The 18,850-nt window shown below is 45.5% G+C and overlaps 2 protein-coding genes across 11 annotated transcripts in view; one reads left to right on the top strand and one right to left on the bottom strand.

Moving 5' to 3' along the window:
* Positions 1-18,850, bottom strand: part of RALGPS2 (Ral GEF with PH domain and SH3 binding motif 2) — a 145,169-nt gene that overhangs the window by 42,547 nt on the left and 83,772 nt on the right. The window lies entirely within an intron of this gene.
* ANGPTL1 (angiopoietin like 1) lies at positions 664-18,695 on the top strand. Of its 2 annotated transcripts, none has more exons than XM_069737766.1 (5): positions 664-733; positions 7,419-8,274; positions 15,646-15,839; positions 17,621-17,891; positions 17,981-18,695. In XM_069737766.1, exons 2-5 carry the CDS (start codon positions 7,449-7,451, stop codon positions 18,166-18,168), a joined length of 1,479 nt encoding a protein of 492 aa, XP_069593867.1. In that variant the 5' UTR covers positions 664-733; positions 7,419-7,448; the 3' UTR covers positions 18,169-18,695. The 2 variants fall into 2 exon arrangements, with proteins under 2 accessions (XP_069593867.1, XP_069593866.1); XM_069737765.1 differs by lacking the exon at positions 664-733 and adding an exon at positions 1,529-1,706.

Below are 18,850 nucleotides of genomic sequence, written 5' to 3' on the forward strand. Positions count from 1 at the left end.
TCAAAAGTGGGCAAAATTAAGATTTCCATTACCGCAGTCCTTCACTCTCCCCCTGCTGATGTCAACTGCTGGAGGACATAGGCAGATCGCTACACCAACATGAATAATTCACTCAAAAAAAGGGATCGAAGGGGCAACATTTCTCCTCGACCAAAGCAGAAATTTCAAGCTGTTTATTTGTAGGGTCCTGTGATTACAGCAGCCGAGGTAACCAGTAAAGCATTAATGAGAGTTCTAACAAGAGAGGTGTTGTGTAATTTGAGCTAGTATGCTTGTACATACAGCGATAGGCAGTTTCCTACCTATAAATAGTGGATCTACTCCGAAATAATCCACAGGATTATAATTCTCTAGTGGATACATCCAAACAATATAAATTTGTTTAAAAGCATATAGTAAATGTAAAAGGAAATTAAGAAACCCCTCTTACAAATAATGATGCCTACATGCCAGCGGAATCTAAAAGCTACATTAAAGTTTATGAAAGTTTACGTAAAACTTGTATCAGGTTTCCACTGTAGCCACAAAATAGCCCCCCACCCAAAAAAACAAAACAAAAAAAAAAAAAGGAAAAAAGGTCAGTGAGACCCCCGCATGGTTGGAATCTCAGGTTACAGAGATTTTAGTACAGAGGCGCATTACATAAGACGTCTATCCCTCCCTATCTCAGCAAGGACATAACGCAGAGCATTCTCTGCTCAACACACAGACCCGGGACAGGCGAGAGCGAGAGGTAAGTGATTTGCTTCTTATTTCTACAAGTCACAAAGGTGCTCGCTGTAGCCTTAAGAGGAATATTGAAAAAGCCCTATAAACAAACTCTGCAAGATTTAATCTCAGACCCGGCTTTAACTACAGCCACATGTGCGGAGCTCCTGGAAATGAGAGCCGGCAGGACCATAAGAAGCTTTCAGGAGGAGAACGCAATGCTGCCTCATGGGTTAAAAAAATGGACTGTCACATTTCACGCCACAAAATATATATTATATACAGAAAAAAAAAATGGAATGTCAAATTTGTTACTGCAATCATGGGTCTAGGAGAGCACTGCAATGGATGAAATACCGCTGTGCAGTTTTCCTATTCGATGACCCTTAAAAAGGAGGCTGTAATCCTTAGAAGAAGCCATCTATACCGACAGTAAGAGATTGAAGATATGGAGGTTTAAAGAGCATCCCCAATCTACAGGATGCATCATGCAAAGAGAAGATGAATATTAGCAAAATACCTTATTGTGCCAGTCCACCACTACCACCATCATCATCATCTAGGGTCTTCTCCTGAAGACCACAACTCCACGGTAGAAGTCAAAGGTCCCTTAGCTCTGGTCATTTTAGAAGGGATGAACACTTAAGTTCACAATGTTGTTGCCAAATAAAGGGATAAACGTGCAGCGAAATGGATCTTTACTTGTCGGCTGTGCTGAAGACTCGAGGATTGCCAGCTGGCTCAGTTACCAAAGCCAAAGACACTTAAGGAATCCCTCCTTCCCGACACCAACACTCCATTTCAAGGATGTGCACAGAGCACTTTCCGCCAGGACTTTACTAGAGTGAGGCCAGGCGCGTTTCACTCCCATCCTTCACTTACAGATGGAAAGAAATGAAGCAGGCTTCTGAATTATTCGGATAAAGTCGCCCTCCGCTCCCCTCGTCTACACCGTGCAGGAAGGAGAGGCGAAGCAGATCTCGGCCGGCTGTGAAAAGGTTGGTTTTACACAACCGTCCTCTTGTTTTTACAACACTTAAATGTTTAAATGAGGGAAAAGAAGGTTCCTTGAGAACGGGTCTTGGATTTTCAGCACACAGACACATCTGGAAGCAGTTAACCCCTTCCCTGACAATGCAGGGGCCATAGGAGTTAGTACAGAAAGTCAGGAGGAAAAATACAGACCTGCGGATACCATCTAAGACTTTACCAAAACGTATGGTCAGTTTGGGCATGAATGTGGCTAGCCACCAGTAAAACACCATCATGCCGTAAATGACAAGTCCGAGGACCCTTTAAACTGATGTTCTAGAACTCTAAAATCCATATTGGGGTTAAGTCCTTGTGTAGGATTCTGGATGCTCATTTATCGCGACATATCTCGGTTCACTTTAGTTGCCTCCGCAGCTGTTGTGAACCACAAGTCCCTGAATGACATGCTGGCAAGTGCGTGCAGGTCTCCATGAGCTGGACTGTTCCAACCGGTATGGATCCGCTCTAAATCATAATATACAGGTTTAGCATTATTGGATCTCAATAATACAGCTTTCTATGGGTTACAGATGTTGTCGGCCCTCCAAGGCCCATCATCTCCTTTTGGATTATATTTTTTTGGGGGGGTTCTTGGCTTAGGAAGTTGTGACATAACTACTTCCATGAGATCACAGCCATTTTTTTCCCACCTTTCAAAACCAATAAATATGAACAAATGCATAAAGATAACAATCGTAGGAATATGTATGAACATCTGTTGTGCCATAACTGGGAAAGCTTACAGATCGGGATTGACAAGAGGCGTAAAGAAACCTCATCTGTATACTCCTCTGAAGAAAGAGGTGATACAACCTTGGAATTCTTTATAACTGGGCGTCTAATGTCACAGTTGTATTTATTCCTGTTTTACCCCTTGTGCATGTTGGTTCCCCCTTAGATTCACACAACATTGAGCTTCTGTTCAGGCCGGAGAAAGCAAAGATTGGGCCTGTGCTGTATCTCCCGTCAGACACGTTGGCTTACAACGTCAGACAGACGCATTGAAACCTGGAGAAGTCAGGCAAAATGGAAAAACAGACCCCAAAAATAAAAATCTAAAAAATGAAGAATTGATAAAAATGGCAAAGAAAAGGTAATCGGGGTCTAGAATCAAGGAATTGTATCTACATGTTTAGACTTTTCCTTTGCCATCCTGTGCCAAACATAAGACAGATATAACATGCATTGAGCCTTATTGACTTATTATACCCACTATTCACTTACAAGGGAAAAAATAACTAAATTGTGCAATATTTCAATATGCAAATTCCCTTTTATCCATACCACCAGCTATGGACCATTGAGCCCCTTGGCCAATCTGATGAGACTGGTCTCACGCTCCTGACTTTAGGTTTCATGGTCACCACATTATCATATCACATTGAGAATTTTCCATTAAAAGTTATATAATCGCTAAATTAGACAAGTCATTGCGAAAACTGACTGTATAGCACTGATGGATAAAGTCTGACCTACATTTAACCACGCACTGGAACGCTAAAGGGCAATTCACAATCAGATTTTTTTTTATGCATTTTTGCAAAAAATGGAGAGAAAAAAAATACATGATTACTTGTCAGCATGCTCTGTTCATTGTGTACTGCATACCATGAAGGGCACCTATGACCGAGAAAATCAGGTGCAGGGGTTAAAATACCAGAATAAATGCGGGTAGGTTTTTTAGAAGACTTGACACCGGTATGAAAGGCTACAAACGACTATTCCTCCCCAATACAAAAGCTCAGAGTAACGCCATCCAGGCACCGGCTCACACCATATGGGAATGATTACGGCCCTCCTTTTAATTGAGTATTGAGCAAAATGAAGGGATTGTCAGCAATGTTTACGCGTATCTTGTACTTTCCGTATTGGCAGGAATGGAAGTGGGGTAAAAAGTTATGATAAAGGGTTGGGGGGGTTGGCGGAGAAGCCTTGAGCGCGATGGCGGAGGGAGATTACAATAGAAACAGATGCAGATCTGGGCTCACATCAAAGACTTGTGGCCATAATCGAGCTTCTTCTATAACGAGCATGTAGAGAGCTGCAAATAAATCAGTTTTACTATGTGCTCACAGTGCAATGAAATGGGCAGGAAATTACCAACATGTCAAAAATGCACAGACTGCGGATTATCACATACTGAGAAAGTAGGAAAGGGGACATGGCCAAAACCAGTGACCGAGATCTGAGTGCAATGGTAACATACAGCTTATATTTTCCACATTTTGGTTACCAAATTACACTTTATATGAAATTAATGGAATCCATAAGAGAATGACTTTCCATTACTAGCGCCAAGGTAGCACGTGGGCTCCCGTGTGGGGTCTCCAATCATAGAGCTGGGAGGTGCTAGCTAAGGACAAAGTATGCGGAAGCCAGAATATACCCTTCATGTGTATGGTCCTACCAAACATGGAGTAAGGAAGGGAGAAAGCAAAGAAGGTTTGGAATAGAAAAGTAGATCGACTATAGGGTCTGTAGACCCCCAAAGAGCAGAATAGAGGCTACACATAATGAGATCCGTGTTGTGTAGAAGATCACCAACTTTAGATGAATGGACCCTCGCGTGATTTTGTGATGGTTAGGACATTTACATTATCCGCATAGACACTACTGACTTATGATGAGCAGGACCAGATCATCATTGGTGATGGAGGTGGACACTTCATAGGAGACCCCCAACCAGTACAATATATAGCAGGGCTATTCTAGAGTGTTTGCTATACACAGACTGCCTCAAGACTCATCTGTCCTCAACATTAGCATTAAAGGGGATTATCCAGGACCAAACAATTAATGGCCTTCCCATATGATAGGTCATCAGTAAGCACCTGGAACTTCTCACCGACCCCCACTAATCTCATACTGATGATGGAGCCTACAGATCGGTCCTTCCTTCAAAACCCCTAAGGCCAAAACGTAGCGGCTGGAAAAATGGGCGCAGAGTTTGTTTTTTAATTGCTTGTTAAACAATAACTTGGTATTGCAGAGGAACGGCGGTTTTACCATAAAAACCACGTGGTCGTTACAATCGCTTGCCCAAAGAGGTGTCGCTATCTTGCAGCGTGTTTTCTGTATCCTGATGATGTGCCATCACAGGGATGCAACTTATTGATGCCCATGCTTCATTGTATTTCCCGGCACATTGGCACCATAATGAGGGGCGGCAGCTCTCTGCAAAAATCAGGACAGGAGCACCAGCATCTACAGAGGGGATACGGAGGTGGCGTTGCGCGAATATGTTCGGAATCTGTCACCGAATCTGAATTTGCCATATTTGTAACGAATTTAAGTTTGATGATCTGCTCCGAACATATTCGTTAATTTCTGCTCCCAATGACTAATTACGTTTGACTAATATTGCAAAAACGATATTCGCCGCCGATCATAATTGGAACCAAATTTTGCTCAACTCTAGTTGCGTCCCTTTGTCAGACCTTCCCAAATAATAAAGTGACGGCACATCCTAGTAACGTGCAATCAAGTTGCGAGATGAATATTACCCCTTTTAAGCCCAATATAGTAGAATTATACCCAGATCTGTGCCATATAGACGCACGGCTCGTGCAGAGCGTACGCAGCACAATGAAAAGGATTGTTATTTTTACAGCAGACCGCCTTCTTGGACGGCTGTAGCTGCAGAGCGCAGTCCTGTTTGTGGAACAACCTTGGAACGGATGACTTAATACTCGACAGTATTTGAGCAGGAGAAGACGCTGGCAGAGCGGAGGGCGCAGGCTGCCCACCCATGTCCATGTTGGAACGCCGGCCAAACACCACAAGCAATTAGTGCTACAGGAATCAGAAGTGATCACAATGCGGAGCAGGAGTACAGAGAAGTCACACAGATGTTTGCAACTATATATAAAAAAAAATTCAAGACCCGTGTGTTTCCTGCCAAGAGGATTTCTTAAAAAGTTATTCCTCTAAACCCCAAAACAGGAAAATCTCAAATTCTCCATATAAAGATGGGCACGAAAAAACACCTCTGAGCTTGTATCCGACCACTAGTGCCCTAAAATAAATAGTGATGTTAATTTTAGAGGAGAAGGGTAAGAGCCAGAAATATGAAAAAAAAACCGTAAGAAAGCATCGGATGACTGCCCGGCTCTAAACCGGCCGTCGGTGCAATAAAAGCACAAATCTGATCTCGGCGGCAGTAGAAGCGGCCATGTAACCACATCCATATCCCATAATTACATATGGTCCTGTACAATCAAAGTCAATTAACTCGAGTTATCAAACACATCCATCCAATCAATTGTGTCAAAACATCTGCGGTACGCAGATGTAATCGCATCCACATGCGGTGCCCAATGATTTTACGGGTAAAATTTTGGTTCGAGGGCACGGTTACAGCCACAGCGTGCAAATGCTGCCCGATATAGGTGCTGGATAAAGTGACCAGACCTGTCAATTTTGGCACGACACATCTAATGTCAAAGTAGGTTCCCGTCTATTAGTGGCCTAGTGTTCAAGTTTATGGGGATGTTGGGAAGAGTAGCCATCAGCCCAACATTCAGCTCTAAAATGTATAATACTCAGCCGACCGGGTGATTACTACCATCTGGTCACATCCAGCCGAGTGGTTGGCCCAATGGGCATTTCCAGAAATATGCAGTGTGCCAAGATGGGACCAAGCAGGCATAAGAGGCGGAAGGGATTGGTGAGGATTACTTTTATTTTTTTCCATCATACTGATAGGGGTAAAGAAGAGGTAGCAGATAAAATGAAGTAAAATCATACTATACAGACAACACAGAGGGCAATGTATTTGTAGACTGTATGGAAATATACAAGTTTGCCTAGCAGCTGCACATGTAGACAGATTAATCTCTAAAGGGAATCTGTCAGTAAAGATCAACCACCCCCAAGACATGCAGGTGTTCAAAATGTAAATCTATTGGCACCTTTATATCGTCTATTTGTTGCTGCATTCATGGGGAATTTGTGTTCCCATTCATATGTAAATGAGGTGTTAAGTGCTCTGGGTATAACCGAGCACTTTGATTCTCTGTCTCCCAAGGTTGTTACTTTGCCCAGCACCAGTCTCTTTAGATTGATTGACAGCTCACTGTCTGTGTGACATCAAGAACCATGCTGGGAAATCAGACAACCAGCTATCAAGTTAAAAAGGCTGGTGCTGGGTGGAGAAATAACCTCAGGAGGAAGAAGCTCTTTAAAGTACTTTGTTACGCCCAGAGCACTAAACCCCTCATTTGCATATGATGCAAAATCATTCCTGAATGCAACAACAGATACAAGATATAGAGGTGTCGATTAATTTACATTTCAAAGACCTGTATGCCCAGGGTTGATCCTACCCGATAGATTATTTTTAATGAAGAGGGAGCAATGATCATAAAAATATTAACATATTTACATTTCTACTGGCTATCTATTTACCGTGAAATAAAGCTTTTTATGTGGACTTCTAGTTTTCGGACTACTTTAGGAAGCAAAATGAAAAGTTATCCCTGGTGGTTGAAGGCTGTAACATGAAATTGTAAAACCATCCTCAACTACGAAATTCTCTTGAGTTTTTACAAGTAATAAACTTTAACCGCAGATCGTAAATTTTACTTGAAGAAATTCTAGTGAAAAGTCCAACATTACACAATCACAAGTGGGGTTTACTGCGGCCAAAAATAGTAACTTTTATCTTTTTTCAATTTTAGTTGTTTGGACAAAAACTATCCCTGGGTAGGATGGAAAAACTCTACTGGACCTTAAGTGTGTTGCTCATATCTCTGGTACCTTCTAGTTACGGCACAAACGTTGACTTTCAAAGTCGGAAAGCATCTTCAAAAAGAGTTACCCGTTCTGTGGACAGTACAGATGCCGATGACGGTAAACGGTGCGGTTACACGTTCATGGTGCCCCAGCAGAGAATCACCGGACCTATATGTGTCAACACCAAAGGGCCAGGTCCAAACAAAGAGCAGGTGACAAGAATGGATTTGGAAAATCTCAAAGACGCTTTGGCTAAGCAAAGGACAGAGATGGAACTGTTACAAGTGGTGGTAGACGTGGACGGAAATGTTGTTAACGAGGTGAAGTTACTGAGGAAGGAGAGCCGCAATATGAACTCCCGGGTAACGCAGCTCTACATGCAGCTCCTACACGAGATCATCCGGAAGAGAGATAACTCCCTAGAAGTATCTCACCTGGAAAACAAAATCCTTAATGTAACGGCGGAAATGCTTAAAGCCGCCACGCGTTACAAAGAGTTGGAAATCCGATACGCCTCGCTGGTAGATCTGGTCAATAACCAGTCTGCCGATATCTCATTGCTGGAAGAACAGTGCATGAGAGTTTTCTCCAGACGGGATCCCCATGGCTCGCCACCATTGGTACAAGTGGTGCCTCAACACATCCCAAATAGCCACCAGTACACCCCTGGACTAGGAGGCAGTAACGAGATCCAGAGAGACACCGGATACCCCAAGGTCAGAGATAGCAGACAGCCGCCACAAGCACCAGCACCCACCGACAGCCCCTTCCGGGTCCCGCCAGTGACCATCATCAATGAAGGTAAGCAAAATATTGGCGGGAGGTGGAGCGGTGGGGCAAGACGTTCTTATTATAAGTAATAAATGTTTCAATGTAACAAGACTTCCATGTCCACAATAAGCATCTTCAAACTATGGCGGTACATATTACAAAGGCAATGAGCAGAAGGTAGAGCACAGGACACATTAACCCAAGGATGAGGACATCCTTTACGGCTTAACTTTCTGCAGGTCATCATCGTGCCATCAGTATGCCTTTGTTAAAAGTAATAAAATCATCTGGTGCCCACCCTCCTCAGGTGCAGTGTGCCTCTGTTCCAGTAACTGTTTACACCTACCCTCCCCAGGTGCAGTGTGTAATTGTGCCAGTCACTGTTTACACCCACCCTCCCCAGGTGCAGTGTGTCATTGTGCCAGTCCCTGTTTACACCCACCCTCCCCAGGTGCAGTGTGTCATTGTGCCAGTCCCTGTTTACACCCACCCTCCCCAGGTGCAGTGTGTCATTGTGCCAGTCCCTGTTTAAACCCACCCTCCCCAGGTGCAGTGCGCTGCTGTTCCAGTCATTGTTTACACCCACCCTCCCCAGGTGCAGTGTGCCGCTGTTCCAGTCATTGTTTATACCCACCCTCCTCAGGTGCAGTGTGTCACTGTTCCAGTCACTGTTTACACCCACCCTTCCCAGGTGCAGTGTGACCCTGTTCCAGTCATTGTTTACACCCACCCTCCCCAGGTGCAGTGTGTCACTGTTCCAGTCATTGTTTATACCCACCCTCCCCAGGTGCAATGTGCCGCTGTTCCAGTCATTGTTTACACCCACCCTCCCCAGATGCAGTGTGCCGCTGTTCCAGTCATTGTTTACACCCACCCTCCCTAGGTGCAGTGCGCCACTATTCCAGTCATTGATTAACCCACCCTCCCCAGGTGCAGTGCGCTGCTGTTCCAGTCATTGTTTACACCCACCCTCCCTAGGTGCAGTGCGCCTCTGTTCCAGTCATTGTTTACACCCACCCCCCCTAGGTGCAGTGCACCACTGTTCCAGTCATTGTTTACTGGAAAGATGAAATAATTTTTGCAGTTGGATTTGATTCATCTTTTTGAATCGCTTCCTCTCTACCGCCTCTGCACGGTTCTATTTCGCAGTACAAAATGAGTTCTGAGAATCCGTCAGTTATGACGGACTGACGGGGTGATGAACTGACGAAGAGTGGGCAACTCTTATCTGTTTTTCCCCCCCCCGCTCCTCTCAGCTGATTTATGACTGGAGACTTCAAAGTTGAGTGTTCAGGGAAACAAAGAGCAACAGCCAAACTGCAAAAATGAACAATATCTCCCAAAAAAAACTATGGCTACAATTTCCAAAAATTGAAGAAAAAAAAGGAAAAAAAAAAGTCAACAGTTTTGACAGGTATAATAAACATTCCGGCACTGAAGACGTCTGAAGATTTGACAACGCTGAGGCGGCAGCTTTTCTGCAGAATATTAGGTCACATTGCACGCTGTATCCAGTCCAATGAAAACAACCAGAGAATGATAAATCCCGGTAACACAGGAAATTGGTCTCACAAAGTTTCTCTACGGTGGAAAATGTTTCTAAGAAAATATTTACAAAATGTCTTCTTTTTTTTCTGGCGTACAATTATCAGGGACATTCCTAATAGTCCGCAATACAACAAGTTTATGCTCCTGTAAGGAAAAAGGAGATTCACATGACCTTTGCTAAATAAAAACACGTGCGGTAGCACTTAAAGGGGGCACCCAATAATAATAATAAAAAAAGTTATACAACTTCTTATTTTAAGCACACTTCATTTCTATGGAAAAATAAGCTGCAAAAGTTTTTTTGTAAACGCCCAGAAATTAGTTGTTCTGCGTTCAATTTCTGACTAATGCTGTTGCACTTCCAAAAAAATAAAACTAAAAAGGGAGTGGTAACTGGAAGGACCGGCATCAGGGCAGGCCCCTCTGGCTTTTATTTATTCAACTTATAAAAATACATGTCAATCTACTTGTGCAAATAGGAGAATAAATGCCAGAGTTTCCTAGCGCTACGTAGAGGAGGGTTCCGACCCCTGGTTCAGGCAGCATGGATTACTCAACAGGGTATTCCCAATTCATCTTTGTTAATGGTTATTGTCAGATCGTGCTCGTGAATACAAGGAAGTTTGCAATTTACTGCTTTTTCAAAATTTCAGCTGTTCTTGAGATATTAACACTTTTCTTTACAGCTTGTTGCCTTGGAGACCGACCACCGCTGCTACACAGCAGAACATGAACATTGCTTACAAGTTTATTTCTCTAATGAACTTGTAAGCACTATTTTGAAGATGGTCAGGGTTGCTGAAGTGAGCCGTTACCTCCTAATTCTGGCCAGCTTGAGCGCAGCGCTTACAAGCAAGACCAGCAGTGGTGGTCGGTCTCCTAGGCAGTAAGCTGTAAACAAAAATAAATGGTAAAATCTCAAGACCGACTCACAATGTACTGCTTAATTTTCAATGTGCTTGCTTTTCTTTTTGTTTACGAGAACAATATCCATCTATGAAGATAAGAATAGTCCTTTAACGGGGGGTATGTGCCCACATTAAAGAGGTTGTCCACTATTCAGACAACCCCTCCTGAATCGCTATGTTTCCGCCCCACCCCAAAGTAAAATAACACATACTCAACTCCGGTGCTGTTCCAGCAGTGCCGCCACCGGATCTCCTGGGGATTGTGTTACAGTGTCAAGTGATACCTGCTGCCAATCGGCACTGGCTTCGTTCTTCTCTCTTACGGACGTAGTTGACAAGTCCTGATTTGTCCGAGGTAGAGAGGAGTGAAGCCAGTGCTGACTGGCAGCAGGGATTACGTGACAGGGAGACCCAGTGGTGGCACCGCTGGAACAGCACCACAGTTCAGTGTTATTTTTTTTTTTTACTGGGAGATAACAGGTAATCAGAAGGGAATGTCTGAGTAGTGGACAACCTCTAAGTATAAATGTATCATGGGGAAGGAAAAACACTGAAATAACTGACATGCTGCAGATGACATTGCACATTTGGCTGCTACGGTGCAACCATGTTGTATCAACCTGGCCTGATGGTTAAGTGCACAGATAGTCAATCCTTCTAGATTCAGGAGTGATTCTTCCCATGCAGTAATGTCACATTCTTCCTAATCCACTTGTCCTAGTAAGGAAGTCTGGGACGTGTCGGAGAGCCTCCAGCCCGACCACATTGGGGAGGATCATGCAGACCGACCACATTGGGGAGGATCATGCAGCCCGACCACATTGGGGAGGATCATGCAGCCCGACCACATTGGGGAGGATCATGCAGCCCGACCACATTGGGGAGGATCATGCAGCCCGACCACATTGGGGAGGATCATGCAGCCTGTCAGTAGCACAGCGTGGCTTTGTTGTGAAGGAGCTGGACACAGAAGCCGGCCGACAGGAAGCAGCAGTTTAGCAGGATGCAGTTTCAGCTGCGGCAGTTTAACAACATGTCGCCAGATTACAGCCAGATGTGGCCGAGCGTCCTCTCTATAAAGCACGGGAATCAAGAGGAACACGAGAGTTCTCACATCTAGGATTGGAATGTATCGAATTAAGACAGGAAAGTTTGGCAACTAAATTTAGCGACGTCCCCGGCATTGGGTCCTGCTATCAGGAAATGGGGTTTGGACGTGAACATAGTGGCGACATCTGAAAAGCATAAAGACCTAGGAGTAGCTGCTGCTCACGCTGGCCTCAGACCAGGCACTTGGCAAAACGAGCAGGAATATTTAATTCACACCAACAGTCTGTGGATCCTACAGACTGAAACTTGGCCGGTGTCCTCACATCCCGCAATAGCAGCAATCCCACGAAATGACTGGAATCTGGTACTGGAGATGAGCGGATGGATTCGCAGGACTCCGGAGCAGCGTCCAGGTCGGGGGCATTCGGCGGCCACATGAGAGGTCCTCAGTCTCATACCTTCTGACGTTTGGTTTGTCAGGGCTGGAGCGGTGTCATCTGTGTGACGTGACGCTCTAGATATCCGGCATCTAGTACAACATATGAACACCGCTGACAACAAGGTCGGATATTAATGTGGAAAAAGCCCTTTCGAGTAAAGCACCAAAGTTGCAATAATGAAAAAAAATAATAACCTAAAACATAACATAGTACAAGTTTAGGTTTTGGTTACATCTGTATTGAATCCTCCACTACAAATCCATACAAAACAAATTCTACTATGTGCCATGTTTCTCACACTGTGACAAAGCCAACAAACCCTATTATAGCAAAGATGGCGTCTCCTCCGGGAAGATTCAGACGAGCCATCTATGGCTTTCAGACGACCAGGGTTCTGTGCACACAGAACAGTAGTAAATATGATCATTCTGTGGCGAAGAATATCATCGATCTCGGCAGGACGGGACCATGTGCTGCAGACAAAGGATGATTTTAATGGCGGAATGAATGATCCCATCCCTTGATGAATGAGCGTTTTGCATATTTGTCCGGTGATCGCCAGCCTCTTTACACAAGCTCCCATTCAGCTAACGAATGCTCATTTCCAATTATCGGCAAAATGTGTTGAGGATGAAGCAGAACAGAAGTAATTAGCACATATGTATCAGGAGCTTAACGTGAAGGCGGTAATGTACACAGAAACAATGTATGTGGCGGGAACGTTCCAGAGAAATCCCGATGTAGGGAACAGTGCGCACAACAGGACGATACCGGGAGGGAAGGAGAGGGGGTAAGTGCTCGGTCAACCTCCACCTGGTGATGGGCATGAAAAACAGCTGCTGCTACCCCGTGGCTGGTGGAGAGATCCTCCAGGAAATATTGGATCCATTAGGATAAAACACAAGAGGTGGGCTGCGCTGCTGGAGGAAAAATATTTTTCGATAGTAAGTTTTTTTTTAATCCACAATACGTTTCCACGCGGTACCTGCATCTTTATCAAGAGAAAACATTTATTATTTTCACTTCACCCTTCCCATCTTCATTGTTGAGGAATGGATTTACTCCAGCAGAGCAGCCCCCAACGCGCGTTTCATCCAACTGGATCCGAGAACATCCCCAGGGCATACATCAAATATATCTATGGGTCGCCATCCCTCGATGGTGGCCAAAGTGTCCGTCAGACCAGATATTCTTCATTGTTTGGATGCAGAAATCTTGAATACAAGACAGTACACTGACAAAGGAAAATATGACAAATGAAGAAAAAAAAAAGAAAAAAATAAAACCTTTCCATTGGATAAAATTATACCCTATGAATGTGACTGGTAAATCCTAGCTGCAAATACTCCCCTAAAATAGTACCATGGCCCATTAATTGCCCCACAGTACGAGAGGATGTATAATGGCTTCCAAACATCCCGCTAACCCGATAGGATCGGCCAGAAGCAGCGTAACGAGCGGGTGGCCTCAGATTGGCCTGCAGATCTGCTCCGCGGTCATCTCTTCTCTACCGGTGAGCGTGCACGGTAATGAATAACTGCAGCTAATCGATACCACACGCTGCCGGCCGGACCCCCCACCACAATAAATAAGAAACCTTCTTATTCTGTAACTTGCCGTGTAGGAATCTGCACAGCGCTCACAAGCTGGTAATTTTCCATAAATCCTGTATTTTACTAATTAAATCTTTGGAAAAGTTCCACAAGTAATTTGAAACATTTTAAAGATTAGCGCTATTGTTTCCCTTCAGTAAAATGTCATTTACAAATAAAGGAACAATTCCAAAAGTGGGCAAGACAAAGCAAAGAGGGGAAAACAAAAAAAAAAAAAAGGAAAAATAAGCTTTATCCCCAGGAATGAAGAAGTATGCCACGTCTAGATGCAGAAAGTCATCCTGGGGATCCTGAGGGGCCTCGCCGAAATCAGCTCAACAAAGAAGAGTACAACTTCTTCCTAACAAACAAAAGTCTGTGTTTTCCTTGTGACGCCGCGCGGTGTAAGTCACGCTGCAGGACCCGCTACGTCCTACACAACAAACTAAGCTTTTCAGCTTCCAATACATCAACAGCAAACTATGCTCGTCCCCGGGGAGGGCTGAGCGCCGCGGCCAGGTATGATCAGCTATTCTTAGAAGCACAGGGAATTCAATGCTTAATATGGAAACGATTTCCAAATTCTGCATCAATTCTGGGTATTAAATGGATTTGGAAAATCCCTATTAGACACAAGTGTCCCTTGTAAATAAGCGGACCATTGGGAATCCTGGCGTTCGGCCCCCGTAAGGCTTCTTTCACACTAGCGTCGGGCTCAGCCCGTCGCAGTGCGTCGGGCCGAGGTTACCGACGCTAGCGTTGTAAGCACCGCACAACGGGTGCAGCGGATGCAGATTTTCATTGCATCCGCTGCCCCATTGTGAGGTGCGGAGAGGTGGGGGAGGAGTTCCGTCGGCGCATGCGCGGTTGGAAAAAGCGGTCCGTCGGCAGCAAAAAACGTTACATGTAGCATTTTTTTGTGCCGACGGTCCGCCAAAGCACGACGCATCCGTCGCACGACGGATGCAAAGTGTGGCAATCCGTCGCAATGCGTCGTCAATACAAGTCTATGGGGAAAAACGCATCCTGCAAGCACTTTTGCAGGATGCGTTTTTTTCTGCAAAACGACACATTGTGACGGATTGCAGTTAACGCTAGTGTGAAAGTAGCCTAATCTGTCGGGAGACATAGCAGGAAATGTTCCATTTCCACTTATTGTCATCAAAGCCGATCTGTCACAACATGCGTACATTATTAAATAAGTCTTAGCCCCCCGTACACATCAGATCTAAGCTGTGTGGGGGTGAAGTCGGAGGAAAGAAGGATCAAGCAACTGGAATTTCAATGGCCGAATCTTTTATTCGACGGGGAGATGAGTGGCTGCCAGAGGAATCGGGCAGCGGCTCACTCATAAAACACACAGGAGCAGAGCCAAGATTTCCAAGTCCGGGAAATCACTGTCCAGCAAAACAGTTCTTCAGCCGACAGCCATCTTTTGACCTGATAAGGCAGGTGTACTTACTTTCATTTTTAGCAAGATTATACAGCCGTTGTGACGTGAGAATTCAGACAGGAAGACTTTCCAAAACAAATTATTAGATTGATTTTCACAGTACATACACCAGCTTCATCAGGTCTACGAGATCAATTTACTAATGTACTGAAGTTTTATCATAAAATCTAGAAATGGTTGCCCCATCTAAGACACATGGCACGTCCACAGGAGCTCCCATTATTGGCGCTGGCAACACAACAATGAACACCTGCCCCATCAGTGGTGGTCAGGAATGGAGGAGTGGCAGCTCATCCCTCTAATCACAGATCTAGATGTTTATTTTTTCCTACTCTTTCTAGTTTCTTGTTGGTAGTCTACATGCCATAAGAGTGAGGACATTATGTGATACATGGACTTTTCTTTACCAGGTCCATTCAGGGACTGCAAGCACGCAAAAGACTCCGGATTCCCCAGCAGCGGAATCTACTTGATAAAACCAAAAAATGCCAACAGTCACATGCAGCTCTGGTGCGAGAACAGCCTGGATCCTGGCGGGTGGGCCGTCATACAGAGGCGGACCGACGGATCAGCAAACTTTTTCAGGAACTGGGACACGTATAAGGTGAGGATATTTCGTCATCTGTACAAATCCCGGGCCCAGCCGCTGTAATGGGCAGGTCGCTAATGAATATTCACTATTTACACATTAGTGCAACTACATGCAGCTGTCAAGACAGGTGAGCAGACAAAGCCCGCCCCTCACTTCCCGCAGAGGTAAATGCCCGCCCCTCACTTCCCGCAGAGGCAAATGCCCGCCCCTCACTTCCCGCAGAGGCAAATGCCCATCTCTCGCTTCCTGTATAGAAGCAAATGCCCACCTCTCACTTCCCGCAGAGGCAATAGCCCGCCCCTCACTTCCTGTATAGAAGCAAATGCCCGCCCCTCACTTCCCACAGAGGCAAATGCCCGCCCCTCACTTCCCGCAGAGGTAAATGCCCATCTCTCGCTTTCTGTATAGAAGCAAATGCCCACCTCTCACTTCCCGCAGAGGCAATAGCCCGCCCCTCGCTTCCTGTATAGAAGCAAATGCCCGCCCCTCACTTCCCGCAGAGGCAATTGTCCGCCCCTCACTTCCTGTATAGAAGCAAATGCCCGCCTCTCACTTCCCGCAGAGCCAAATGCCCGCACCCACTTCCCTCAGAGACAAATGCCCGGCCCCACTTCCCGTATAGAGGCAAATGCCCGCCCCCACTTCCCGTATAGAGGCAAATGCCCGCCCCCACTTCCCGTATAGAGGCAAATGCCCGCCCCCACTTCCCTTATAGAGGCAAATGCCCGCCCCCACTTCCCGTATAGAGGCAAATGCCCGCCCCCCATTCCCGGATAGAGGCAAATGCCCGCCCCCACTTCCCGTATAGAGGCAAATGCCCGCCCCCACTTCCCGTATAGAGGCAAATGCCCGCCACCACTTCCCGTATAGAGGCAAATGCCCGTCCCCACTTCCCGTATAAAGGCAAATGCCTCTACCCATTTCCCGTATAGAGGCAAATGCCCGCCCCCACTTCCTGTATAGAGGCAAATGCCCGCCCCCACTTCCTGTATAGAGGCAAATGCAAGCCCCCACTTCCTGTATAGAGGCAAATGCCCGCCCCCACTTCCTGCATAGAGGCAAATGCCCGCCCCCACTTCCTGTATAGAGGCAAATGTCGGCCCCCACTTCCCCTATAGAGGCAAATGCTTGTCCCCACTTCCCCTATAGAGGCAAATGCCTGCCCCCACTTCCCTTATAGAGGCAAATGCCCGCCCCCACTTCCTGTATAGAGGCAAATGTCCGCCCCCACTTCCCCTATAAAGGCAAATGCCCGCCCCCACTTCCCCTATAGAGGCAAATGCTTGTCCCCACTTCCCCTATAGAGGCAAATTCCCGCCCCCACTTCCTGTATAGAGGCAAATGTCCGCCCCCACTTCCTGTATAGAGGCAAATGTCCGCCCCCACTTCCCCTATAAAGGCAAATGCCCGCCCCCACTTCCCCTATAGAGGCAAATGCTTGTCCCCACTTCCCCTATAGAGGCAAATGCCCGCCCCCACTTCCCCTATAGAGGCAAATGCCCGCCCCCACTTCCCCTATAGAGGCAAATGCCCGCCCCCACTTCCTGGAATTCATCTAGAAAACCATCAATGGTGACCAGCTTTTTGGAGAAGTCTTACATGCTAAAAATGTAATTTTGGCTAAAAAAAATTGGCAATTTTGCTAGCCATTGCATTTCCCATCAGATGGTCTAGAGATTTTGGAAACATGAGTAACCGTTTAAGAATCTAGATGGGGTATTAGTATTACAGTAATGAATAATTATGTTTTTGTACGGTATGGCACTAACGCACAGCATGTTCTCTCTATACAGAAAGGTTTTGGAAACATTGATTCAGAGTACTGGCTGGGGCTCGAAAACATCTATCAACTAACAAACCAAGATAACTATAAGCTGCTGATTGAACTGGAAGACTGGAATAATAAAAAAGTCTACGCAGAATACAGCAGCTTCCGGCTGGAGCCAGATACAGACTTCTACAGGTTACGACTGGGAACGTATCAAGGGAACGCTGGCGATTCCATGGTCTGGCACAACGGCAAGCAGTTTACCACACTGGACAGGGACAGAGATATGTATACAGGTGAGACAGGAATTGACGTTTTACAAGTCACGATAGAAAAATGGCCAAAGATTTTAAAAATGCACTAAAATAATGCCACTTATTTCCAGGTAACTGTGCACACTTCCATAAAGGAGGATGGTGGTACAACGCCTGCGCACATGCCAATCTCAACGGAGTGTGGTACAGAGGCGGTATGTACCGGAGTAAGCACCAGGACGGCATCTACTGGGCAGAATACCGGGGCGGATCGTATTCTCTCAAAAAGGTACAAATGTTGATCAGACCAATAGAGTGAAGCACAAAGAAGGACAATGGTGGAAGGTGCTCGAATTCCCCAATGGTTCCCGCCATGAAGACTTCACGACTATTGAGAGGACGTTTTACCCATAAACTGTATATGAGGAACGCTGGACATCCCTCCATTTCCAGGTTACTATGTATTTCTGGTTAAATATTTTATTGGATTTATGTAAAGACATAACCGATACGACACGGCTTCTAGTGCTCCGTCCGCCATGGGCTGGGAACACGGCAGAACGCCTGCATAATAATGTAAGAGGAGATGCACGATGACGTATCAGTATCCGGCACACGGCCATGAATGAATATGTGCGAATATTAGGATATTTAACGCCTGATGTGCTCAGCAAGACGTCAGGAACTCACAGACCGATGATTTCACCGTGATGTCCTGCAGGACTTACCAGGGCAAAACTAAAGACGATGGACAGCCGAGGCCTAAACAATGGAAGTAATCCAATCTGTCGCAGAATACAGATGATGTAATGTGTAAAATATAAATTATCCCGCTTGCTTTTCTTATGCTTTGTGCTTTTTTATGGTTTCTAATGTAAATTTTTAATTTTGCTCTTGACACCTGGCCATACTCACATCAGACAGAGGTTAGTCAACTCTCACAATTTTGGAGGGGCAACACGTGGACAGTCGGACCACCCCAAGACGTTTGGATCTTGGAT

The sequence above is a fragment of the Ranitomeya imitator genome, chromosome 8, assembly GCF_032444005.1.
Source record: "Ranitomeya imitator isolate aRanImi1 chromosome 8, aRanImi1.pri, whole genome shotgun sequence".
Taxonomy (NCBI): Eukaryota; Metazoa; Chordata; class Amphibia; order Anura; family Dendrobatidae; genus Ranitomeya; species Ranitomeya imitator.

Bases quoted from the DNA above. Each gene is read 5' to 3' on its own strand.
- ANGPTL1 (XM_069737766.1), top strand. From the start codon at position 7,449: ATGGAAAAACTCTACTGGACCTTAAGTGTGTTGCTCATATCTCTGGTA. The intron at 15,840-17,620 runs GTGAGGATATTT...CTCTCTATACAG, and splicing joins GGAACTGGGACACGTATAAG to AAAGGTTTTGGAAACATTGA. The intron at 17,892-17,980 runs GTGAGACAGGAA...ACTTATTTCCAG, and splicing joins GGACAGAGATATGTATACAG to GTAACTGTGCACACTTCCAT.